We start from the raw sequence: 12,058 nt of genomic DNA on the forward strand, positions 1-12,058 counted from the left end.
AAAAATTGTGTTTATGATGAAAACATTAGTCATTAGTGCAGCGTGGATGTGAAACCAAGGATCCAGCTGGGGGTGGGACTCTCAGTCAGTGGGAGGAGGAGGGAAGTATACAGCCTTGTGGAGTGTTATGCAACAGTGATATGAAGCTATTAAGGTTTATATGAACTATGTCTTTGATTTGTTTGCTCTAATATAATTTTATAAGCTGTACATGCAACATGCTAAAATGATAAACTTAATTTTGCTGCTGTTTTTGGCCAATGCACGTTATAAAAAGATGAAGAGAAGTACATACAATTATTTTAGCGTTCTACTCAAATATTCTTACTTCATGGAAACAAGTGTCTATTTGTGCCATGGTTTTTCCTGCGGAAGAGCTTAGCTATCTCATTTACCCAGACCTGTCCATAAATGGCTTTTTTAGCCTCTTCTATTAGAGTTATGATATATCTACATTTACTAATCTAATTTCTCTTACCTTCTTACCAGGGAGTAAGAGTGCAAAAATTCAGTCAGGAATATTTGGAAAGGGATCTGCTTATTCAAGACACAATGCTGAAAGACTTTTTAAAAAGCTGATACTTGACAGGATTTTGGATGAAGACTTATATATCAATGCCAATGATCAACCAATTGCATATGTGATGCCTGGAAATAAAGCCCAACATGTACTAAATGGTCATTTAAAGGTATGGTATTTTAAATGTTTATTTTATTTTATTATCTCACAATGAGTAGACAGAACTATTTCACTGCAAACTCAAGTGTCTTTTCCAAAGCTTATGGATACTGAATTTATATATACTGTCCTGTATGAACATATTCTATTCTTCTTAATTTAGAAAGAGATCTTAAAATTGAGCCCAAGTAATGTAACACCTGTCAAAATGAATTGAATGGGTTGTCAGATCATTAAATCATCATATATTCATTAAATAAACATTTATCAGAAAGCTAGTCTGTGCTGGCACGGTAAATATAAAGATGGAGAATATACAGCCCCGTTCCCAAGGGACTTACTATCTACTTGGCATAACAGAAATACCCCCCAAAAAATGTAATTAAGCATTAAATAAAGCCTCTATGTGCATGCACTCATTCCTGTGCTCTCATTTTCTCTCACAAAGGTAGACTTTATGGAAACGGAAAATTCCAGCAGTGTGAAAAAACAAAAAGCTTTAGTGGCAAAGGTATCTCAGAGGGAAGAGATGGTTAAGAAATGTCTTGGAGAGCTTACGGAAGTCTGCAAATCTCTGGGAAAAGTTTTTGGTGTCCATTACTTTAATATTTTTAATACTGTCACTCTCAAGAAGCTTGCAGGTTGGTGTGTGTGAGTCTTCTGTTGCGTGGCATAAATTAATAGGCTAAAAGTTAATCTTGCTAAGGAACTTATCAAGAGCATTAATGTATCTCAGTCTTTTTGATCTCTGAATTGAAAGCTCAGAAAAACAGTTTAAACTCATTCTTGAGATAAAATATATTTTTTAAGGTATACACAGTACTTTGTTATTCAGACATATGGTATAATTTCAATCTTATACTTCAGTCTAATGCTGCATGTTAGGATATGGATAATTCTAATCGCTAACACCAGATGTCACTTAATGAATTTGTGTGCATTATTTGCCTGCCTTATGATGTTTAACTATGTGTGTACACGTCTTTGCAATGCGGAGCTAAGTTCCTTTTGAAAAGAGATTTTGTTTTATGCTTCTCTGAATCCGGATCTAACACACTGCTGTGTCTAAGTATTTTTTGATAAATACTTGCTGACGTGAGTTATTTCCATGGCTTCAGACAGCTCAACCCAGAATTCTAATAGTAAAGTCCCTGGAAAATAAGTTGGCCACATGGTTGACTGACTAGTGTACATTTCCTTCCACCCTCTTCCTTCATAAAAGCTCATAATCATCACGTTCTCTCTCCTCCATTCCCACTCCTGCCACCATAGGTCATTACAGTATTTCATCAACTCTAAAGTGCCACATTGTTATTTTATGGACTGTTGAGAAAGAAAAAATTCTACTAATTAAACTGTGACACAGTGCTTTTATTGAAAGAGTTGTTTTTACTTTTTTTAGATTTTTATCATATATAACTGTGCATATATGGAAAATGCATACAGTCAAAGTAGATTGATTTAAGTACTTGTAAAAATTCACGTTCAAAACCTGACTCTTCTGAATCATTTTTTGAGTCAGTTGTCCATGTCTTTGTTTTCCCTCATGTCATCAGGAACGTTAGTGATACAGCCTTTTTAGCATGCTCCACTTTGTTCCCCAAGATTTTGATCAAAATCCTTGTCACCCGTTCTGATTTGATGGTGACATTTTCTTGATGATACCAGAAAGTGTCCGCGGGAGGCTGCACGTCTCTCAGTAACACAAATGTAACACTGCTTCATCTACTTCAGGTCATGTAAAGCACTTGGTTGTTGCTTGCAAGAAACTGTGGAATTGTCATTTCCTCCAGGACATACAATTTGCTTTGTTAATGCCAAATTTATCCCCCGTTACTCCGTTTCTGAGCTTTTCTGCATGCACAGTCATTTTCTCAATGCTAATCACAGTCTAGTCTTTTCTAACACATTTCATGTGCAGTTCAATTCAACATGTGAGGGACCAGCACTGCAGTGGCGCTGTCGGCATGCCGGCAGCACTGATAGCTATGACTGAGTTCTCACATGCGCAGGCAGTGACAGCACAGCTGCCATTTGGCCATCAGCACTTGTAAGACGCCTCTTGACCTCAGGAATGCCAAAACGCAAAAAAAAAAGAGTATCTCTTAGAATCAATGAAATGTAGTATTTTGTTCCTAGGCTATTAGTGAAGTTTCCTAACTGGTCTCCTTATCTCCAGATGATGAACATGATATTCATTTTAATCTTCTAAATACTTGGCTAAAATTCCAACAGCTCTCCAGATAAAGTACAAATTCTATCAGGAATCTGCATTTCTTTTTATTTTATTTATTTATATTTTTTGGCCGCACCCTCACAGCATACAGGATCTTAGTTCCCCGACCAGGGATTGAACCCACACCCCCTGCAGTGGAAGTGTGGGGTCTTAATTACTGGACCGCCAGGGAAGTCCCAGGGATCTGGGGCTCCCCCACTTTATCTTCCAGTAACCCTTTCCATAAACCTCCTGGTCTGTCCCACAGGTCTGTTCTTTTCCTCTAAACGTAGAAATGATGTTACAATCACGGATTTGAAATCCACCCTTTGCTCAACTCAGATACGTGGGAATTATTACTCCCTCACTGCCCATAGCCAGTGCATCAATAAATCCTACAGACCCAGCCTCCAAAACATGTCCGAATCTATTTCTTCTCTCTGTCTCCACTACTACCCGCTAGTTCACAGCATCCTCTCTCGCACCTGTAGTGGCTTCCATCAGGCTCCGGTTTCCCCTCTTTCCCTTACAATCCATTTCCTGTGTACAGCAGCCAGAGTGATCTTTAAAATAACAGGCTTGTCTAGCTATAAGACTGTTGTGCCTTCTCTATGCAGAAGGCTCTTTTTTTTTAAATTTATTTATTTATTTATTTTTGGCTGCGTTGGGTCTTCATTCTGTGCACGGGCTTTCTCTAGTTGTGGCGGGGGGGGGCTACTCAGTTGTGCGTGGGCTTCTCATTGCAGTGGCTTCCCTTGTTGAGGAGCACGGGCTCTAGGTGCACGGGCTTCAGTAGTTGTAGCACATGGGCTCAGTAGTTGTGGCTCGCAGGCTGTAGAGCACAGGCTCAGTGGTTGTGACGCATGGGCTTAGTTGCTCCGCAGCATGTGGGGTCTTCCTGGACCAGGGCTCGAACCCCTGTCCCCTGCATTGGCAGGGGGATTCTTAACCACTGCACCACCAGGGAAGCCCTACGCAGAAGACTCTTAATGGCCTACTTGTTAAAGGCAGAGTACTTGCTTCACCCACGTGCAGAAAGACCTGAAGAACAGGTTTGGGTTGGGGGGAAGTAAGAATTCAGTTAAGGCCTTACTGAGTAGGGTATACAAATGTGGAGTGCAGGGGAGAAGTCAGAGCTGGAAATACAGATGTGGGCCTTCTCTGCAAACAAGCATCACCATACTTGTAGCTAGACAAGTCTTGGTTGTGAGAACAGTGGGCCAAGAGCAAAGTCCAGTTACCTCTGGGGCACACTGCCCAGGAACCCCCACTCCGCTTCCCCCCACGTCCCGTGCTCCCTCCCATTCTCAGCCCTGACTCCACACACCTTTGCTCCTGGGATTGGACCACGGGCTCCTGCCCTCTGGGCCTGTGCGCTGCCTCTGTCGGCATTTAACTGCCTTTTAGAAAATCAGCCCATGTACCCGGTGTTCTGCAGATAGTTGGCACTTAACAAACATGTGCTGAATGGGTGAATGAGCATAAATTCAGTGGGTTTTCTCTGGGTGGTAATTTAAATTTCTAATTTTATGCCCATGCACAGAATCTTTATCGTCTGATCCTGAGGTTTTGCTTCAAATTGATGGTGTTACTGAAGACAAACTGGAAAAATATGGTGCAGAAGTGATTCCAATATTACAGAAATATTCTGAGTGGACATTGCCAGGTTCAGTATACAGCCAAATATGGGTTTTCTGAAAGCCTCTTTTAATGTTAAACGATGCATCTCACTGGATTAGATTCATGTGGTTTCTGGCTTGTGTTAATGGTCCCTACACCTTGTCACACTGACATCCAGGTTCTCAGAGCAGACCCCGGTGGTGTTCCGGGCACCTCTTAGAGGACACCGGTGCTCAGGTCCCCCAGGGGAGACCAGTTACTGAACTTGCTAACAGGACCCAGAGGACAACCTTTGGGCCCAGGAGTTGCTTGTTCTGTTAAGGCAAGTGCCTGAGGAATCTGGAGCCCTGGGTGCAGATCACATATCACTCTGTAATCCTTGGTAGGCCACACATAGCCTCTTTGTTTTTCAGTTTCCATGTCTGAGGACGGGAAGTGTTATCTGACAAGCATGTCTAAAGTTTAAGAGTGGAGTTTAAATGTTTTGGGAAAATGAACATGTAATTGGACTACTGGAGAATCTTACTGTTATTAGCCACTGAAAGAATCTGCCCGAGTGAGTGCATCATTAGCGGACGTTCCCAAAGGTTGCTGGAAGCCTGTCATGTAGCACCTCTAATTACGAAGCTCAACACTGAGCTGTAGAAAGCATGCGCGCAGGGAAAATCGACAACAAAGAAAGATTTCGTTGTGGGAGATACAGGTGCAGGAGTCAGGCACCCTCCTCCAGCGTATTGCCATATGCAGACTAGCCAAGTGAAATGTTTCCCTGTTTCTGTAACGGACCACGGGAGGGGTCCTTCTCAGAGTAGCAGGATGAGACATGAGTGAGCATGCATTTCACGTTCTGTCTCTCCACAGTCGTGTTTTATCCATTGACAAAACGCCAAAGAGTCAGGTTTTCGTTAATTCCTCTGTATGGTAATTATTCCATAAATCCTTACTTCAAATACATTAACCTCTTGGTGGGAACTTAACGTTTGTTTAGTATAGTAACTTGTTTGGATAGGGATTTTTGCCCACGTAAGGTAGGGCTGCTCTGCGGAAATAGCCCACAGTGTGGTCATGATCACTCCCACTTATTGAGGGAGGACAGAGCCAAGAGCTTTGCCTATTTTGTGTCATTCAATCCTTATAACACTGATTTTATTTTGTTTTTTTATTTATTTTTATTTTTTTATATATATTTTTTAAATTTATTTTTGGCCACGCCACGTGGCTTGTGGGAGCTTAGTTCCCTGACCAGGGATTGAACCCAGGCCCACTGCAGTGAGAGAGCCCAGTCCTAACCACTGGACCTCCAGGGAATTCCCCAACACCCATTTTAGAGGTGAAAAGTGGTGAGGCCTTTTCATTTCCGCAAAGTCCCACAGCTGGGATGACAGCACTCTTCACCCGAGCTGCACTGTCTGCCCGTGTGTCCTTCCTACCATGCAGTAAGGTAGGGTAGCCTGAGGGTGAACCAGACCAGCCAGGAAATATCTTCAGAAAATGAAGACCTGGTCACTGTTAACCTAGAAGGAGATTTCATGCTTTGGGTATGCCTTGGGTTGCAAATACCTATGGAAATTACCATCTTCTTTGCAAATGTGTGCTTTCATACAGACCCATTTCCTGCATAGTATGTGAAATGTTCACAACTATTATGCAAAGAAGAGTAAAATGTGGTCTAGAATTTTCTGACAGCCATTTACTAAGTAAGTATCGCCCAAAGATGAGGTGCAGGACATAGTTATGTTTTCCTTATGTTGGACTTATTTTTTCAGCATGTGTAAAACTATAAATAAAATTGTCTTTTGTTTAGCACTTTATACTTTTCAAAGAACTTAACAGGATTAATTGCCCAAACAATAACAGGGACGTGGGCTACAGAATGTGAGCTAATAAAACCTGACGTCTCTGGTTAAGTTAAAGAGCATCACACGTTTTCTTAATGAATTCTGAACCCCTTTCTTTAAAAATAAATTGCCATTGACTACTTTGGGGCTTTGTGAAATAAAAGAAGTGCTCAGTTCTTGTGGGATGTTTGAATCCAAGTGGCAAGATGCTACAGGAAAGCAGCTGGGCTTTGGCTGAACTGCACCCCTGTGCTGTGTATCTCCGCGTAGACTATAACCACACTTGGATCAGCATGGCATCACCGGTAAATGTCTGCATTGTCCATTTGTAGCTGAGGATAATTCCTCACGGAGAAGCCCCTCCAGCAGCAGAGGCACTGGAAGAAATGCCCCTGAGGAGCTGGATGAGGAAACACCCATATCTTCTCACTACTTTGCAAATAAAACCAAAAATGAAAGAAAGAGGAAAAGGATGCCAGCCTCCCAGAGGTCTAAGAGGAGAAAAACTGGTTTCAGTGGTTCCAAGACAAAAGGGTAAGTTCTGCCACCTTTTCTGCAATGTAGGGTAGAAGGGAGAAAAATATAAAAGTACAGCTGCTCTGATTTGCTTTGAAGCATTTATTAAAATAAGCCATTGTTAAATGTTGCCTCTCCCGTTTGTGGAGTGAGGATTAAGGTCTGATCCCAAACAAAAACATTTGTTTCAGATTTTTAAGATATCTACTCCTAGGTTGATGATCACTAAAGTTTTCTAGTTTGCAAAAACTTCTCCAATTTTGACATTACCTTAGGAAAAAAACATTTTTTTTTTCTGCCAGTTGCTCTTAAGTTAATTTTCCACCTAAAATACTGTAAATCATATACTAGCTGAATAAACAAAGGGGTTTTTGTTTGTTTGGTTTTTGTTTTTTTAAAGTTTCTTTTTATTTATATATATATTTTTGGCTGCGTTGGGTCTTCGTTGCTGTGCACGGGCTTTCTCTAGTTGGCGGCGAGCGGGGGCTACTCTTTGTTGCAGTGCGCGGGCTTCTCATTGCAGTGGCTTCTCTTGTTGTGGAGCACAGGCTCTAGGCACACGGGCTTCAGGAATTGCAGCATGCGGGCTCAGGAGTTGCGGCCTGGGGGCCCTAGAGCACGCAGGCTTCAGTAGTTGTGGCGTGTGGGCTCAGTAGTTGTGGCTCACGGGCTCTAGAGTGCAGGCTCCATAGTTGTGGCGCATGGGCTTAGTTGCTCCGCGGCATGTGGGATCTTCCCAGACCAGGGATCGAACCTGTGTCCCCTGCATTGGCAGGAGGATTCTTAACCACTGCACCACCAGGGAAGTCCCAATAAAGGGTTTTGTTTTCTCATCACTCTTATGCTTTCGCCAATACTTGCCACACCGCTTCTATTGCTGCAGAATCTGCAGGGCCTCCACCCGGAGGCTCCGCACACTCCCTGCCGTTCAGTAACACCTGGGAGAGCCAGCCTCCCAAGTTTTACGGGGTAGCAGAGAAGAGGCCACAGCAGGAACCCCAAGAGGTCAGTCCAGCCCCGCCATCTTCCCTTTCCTACATCTGCCTGGCTCCTGAGCTGGGTTGCACCCGCTTTGGGTGCTCTCTGCTCACCAAGGCGGAACAAAGATAGCACTACTGTCAGGTCCTGGTGACGATCCGGACAGCATCTTATTTCTTCATAATCACACTGCTTCTGACAGCCCCTTTTTCCTGGTTTCTGCAAGGACATGCTCTGCCCTTGCCTTGTAGGTAAGGTCTGGTAGGATAGTGACCACCCCGTCAGTCTGGAGAATGTGGCCCCAAGCATCTATGTATTGTAACAGAAATGCTTACAGAAAAAGGGAACAAGTCCTCAGGAAACTTGTGCAAGCTGTTGTGTTTTTCTTTTTCAGTTTTTCTACCTCTTTTCCTTCTGGGTAATAAAGACCAAAAATTGAGTGGGGGAAAAGAAAGGAAGGCAGATGTTACCAAATTGTCATTTCCTTGTTAAGTCCATAAACAAACATCTTGTATGTGCTAATCCTTCTGTTGGGGTACAGAAATTAAAGGCATTAGTAAATATTAGTTTAATTTTGTGGGTTTTATTTATTTATTTTAATTCTATTTAAACTTTTAAAAGAAAAAAAAACTTCACCCATTTATCCTACACCCACCCCACTCCAGCCTCTTGCAACCACCAATATGTTCTCGCATCTATGAACTTGGTTTATATATATGTATATATATATATTTAGGTTCCACATTGTAAGAGAGGTCATACAGTATTTGTCCTTAACTTATTTCACTTAGCATAGTGCCCTCGAGGTCCATCAATATTGTCGCAAATGGCAGGATTTCATTCATTTTTATGGCCGAATAATAATTTTTGTGGTTTTTAGTGTGCAGTGACCTGCAGATGCTCTTCAGTAGGGACATTTTCTTATCTTCTTCATTTATTCCCCCATTTTGGGAAATACTCATTTCCTCAGGCACTCACACAGAGTAGAAGACCTTAAAAGGCCTCTGTCCAACTCCCTGGGATTTATCATGAGGAAGCTGAGGCTTCCTGAAGCTTCCCCTGGGGAAGGCTTAGGTGAAGCTGTCCCCAGCCTGGTACCAGTCTCACAGGTGGGACTGGACACTGGCTCGCCCAGGCCTGCCTGGAGCACTTTCACTGCTGCTCCTGGTCCACGGAGATTCCTGAAAACCCATCATGATCTCCTCGTTGTTGCTAGTTAGAACAAAGTAAACCATTGACTCCCTTATTGTTTTCACAACTTTTGTTGATAAGACGGAAGCACTTTGCCCTATGGCCTAGAACCTAAGCTAGTAAGTAGTAAAACTCATATTTGTCCAAAAGCCAGTACCACTTTTTATGCTATTTTTTAATTAGCCCATGTGTTTAAGGTGGGATTATTTTCTAGTCCCTACTGGCTAAAACCAGGAAGTAGTGTAACTTTGCTTTACCCTGTAGCAGCCTGTTTGTATCTGTGCCCCGTTATCCTCGTTTCCACTGAACCACTCTGCAAGGTGGCTTCCCACGTGTCCAGGCTGCTCACCTGGCTGAGGATCCACGCAGCCACAAAATAAACGTGGCTCTTTGCCAGAACCCTTAACACCCCACCCTACCCTCAGAGTTTCACATCTTCAGAAGAACACGCAATGAACGGGTTGTGTTCTGGGCTCTGAGTGGGAGTAAAATGGATGACTCTGGTGAAATAGAGGCTGCTGATGGCAGATTCATTCTGCAAATCAACATAAACAGCAGGGTTTTGCTCAGGACTTAATTTCTCAGCAGGAAATCAGCATAGGGAAATTTAAGGCTGCTTCTCTGCTGGTTTAGCACATCTTTGCCAGTTCTGCAGTAAAACTGCCCTTGAGCAAGAGTTTTTAAAAAACCACTCTTCACTCAACCCCACCAAAATGTCATTAGCAGACTGGTGGCCCTGATACCCGGGCCCCTAAATTCAGAGATCAGATCGGAGGCCACTTGTGTGCCCTGATGTTAGGGAATTAACACCAGGCACGAATTCAGCCTGGTTACAAGGGGGCGGGAAATACTCGTTTAGGGAAAGGCTAACATGCTGACCCTGTGATTTTTTTTTTTTTTTTTACCATTTATTTTCAGGGGAGAGAAAAAGCTGTTATCTTCAGATCAGTGGGGGAAGTGAGGTGCTGGAAGGACTTTGTAATAGGCTGTGGCAGGGGCCTCTCACCCTTTTTTAAAGGCAACGAGTGGGAGATGAGAGCAGGCAGATCTTGGAATGTAGACCAGTGAGCGAGCCCCTGGCAACGGGGCCCTGACAGAGATGTGCCAGGTCCCAGCTGCTACGGGACCCGGGGAACCACATGTGCAGCCTTTCCCTCGGCAGGGCTGGCCAGGAGGAGGCTCGCTCTGCTCTGCTCTGCTCCGTCTCCACCCACCCACAAAGCCCCCTACCTCTGGACTGTGGGAGCACAGTAATTCCACAGTGTCTATTGTCTGGGCATTGGGGCCTTAAAACAAGGTATTCTCACTTCCTTTCTGTGGTCGGAGTAGATGGGGAGTGTGGATCTCAGCTCAGATGCCTGGAGGGAGGCGTGGGAGAGGGAGGGGTCTGTGAAAGGGTAGAGAGAAGGCACATGGGGTTGGGCTCAAGTCACAGAATCCTTGACGTTTTAGGAGGACAAATGTAGGACAAATTGGTGTAAAGGGCGACAGTCCTTTACTCCTTGAATTGTAAAGGAAACTGACCCCATCCAGGGCCATTATAGGCAGAAAATGCACAGAGACATGGAACACCAAGGAAAATCATGGATTATATAGCTGCATGCAGGTTAAGAGAAAGAAAACTGTTCACTTTTGGTTTTATTTGACATTTTAATTTTCTTTTCTTTGTCGCATTTTAGGGGGTCCAGCACATGCAGAAGGATACCTTCTAAAACTAAATCCTCCAGCATATTTGGACCCAGTTCAGCTTTGCATGGCTCTCAAGCAGCGTCAGGAGTCAGTAGAAAATTGGGGATTATGGCTCCACCAAAGCCTGTAAATAGGCCGTTTCTTAAGCCTTCATATGCATTTTCATAACAACCAAATCTCATCTCAGTGTACATAGATCTTAGTTGTTGTTTGTCAGCATCTGACCATCTGTGAATATAAAGCTGTTAGTTTCATTATACCATTTGTAATTTTTATCCATATCTATTAATATTTAAATAAGTGCTTGGGGTGACAGTTCTTATTTTTAAAATAAACATTTTCTTTTGAAACACATGCATAATTTGCTGCCACTGCAAGTGTTGTGGCTGTCGTTTCTCAGAACATCTGAAGCAGCAGCTGAATCATCTCAGTGAGAGAAATTTTAAGTACAACATCATGAAACACAGAAGCCAAAGAAAAAGACTCGCATGGGACAGCATGAAACTGTAAAACTTTTTGTAGAAGACAATGTAAACAAAATTAAAACATAAATGACAGAGAAAAAAGGGAAAAAATACATGGCAAAGGATTAATATCCATAATATACGAAGAGTATCTATAAATCATTCAGAAAAAAAAGACAACCTAGTAGAAAAATGAACAAAGGATGTGAGTAGGCTGTTCTCAGAAAAGGAAATGCAAACAGCCCACAAATATGTGGAAAATGCTCCATCTCCCTCATTAAAAGTACCAATTAGAACAATGAGATGCCATTCTCTTGCCTAGCAAATTGTCAGCACTTAGATGATATTCCGAATCTGGGGTCCACAAGAACAGGGTCAAATGTTAAGAATGTATTAAATGCTGGTGACGTCCTTTAGCATCAGGGAAGCCTTACTTTTCAAGACCCCTCCCTGAATCGGCTGATGGGCCAGCAAGCCTCACAGTGGGATTTTGGCACCTCTTTTCGGACTTCCAGTCCCTCATTTTTGGAGACATCTTTTCTTAGCTGTCATGCAACCTTGGTGACACCTGTTTGGTGTCCCACTTCTCTCCTTGACCTCCGTCAAGAAGGTAGAGCTGAGGAGACCTTGCCTGGGCCAAAGGTGTTGGAAGACGGAGTTGGCTGGAAGTCTGGGGCCTTGGCCTGGAGACGGTGCTGAGGCAGACCCTGCACCCACCCCGAGGGGCCTCCCTTGTAACTGCACGCCTACCTCCTGCCTCCTCGACCTCCACCTGGGCCCTTGGGCCCTTGTTTAACGCAAGAGACTGGCCAGACAGGAGTCTGCTGAGGGCCATGCACTGTTAACCTCCAGATGCCTGCAAGAGCTG

The 12,058-nt window shown here is 43.3% G+C and overlaps 1 protein-coding gene across 1 annotated transcript in view; it reads left to right on the forward strand.

Annotated features, from left to right (window-relative positions):
- The window catches only part of BLM (BLM RecQ like helicase), an 88,998-nt gene extending 78,035 nt beyond the window's left edge, over positions 1–10,963 (forward strand). Inside the window, exons 18-22 of the mRNA XM_061181761.1 lie at positions 490–689; positions 1,128–1,320; positions 4,438–4,560; positions 6,685–6,886; positions 10,717–10,963. Of these exons, the coding sequence (XP_061037744.1) occupies positions 490–689; positions 1,128–1,320; positions 4,438–4,560; positions 6,685–6,886; positions 10,717–10,894 (896 nt within the window). The 3' untranslated portion in view covers positions 10,895–10,963. The remainder of the gene's footprint in view (positions 1–489; positions 690–1,127; positions 1,321–4,437; positions 4,561–6,684; positions 6,887–10,716) is intronic.
- The last annotated feature ends 1,095 nt before the right edge of the window (positions 10,964–12,058 follow it).

This window comes from Eubalaena glacialis, chromosome 2 (genome assembly GCF_028564815.1).
Source record: "Eubalaena glacialis isolate mEubGla1 chromosome 2, mEubGla1.1.hap2.+ XY, whole genome shotgun sequence".
Lineage (NCBI taxonomy): Eukaryota > Metazoa > Chordata > Mammalia > Artiodactyla > Balaenidae > Eubalaena > Eubalaena glacialis.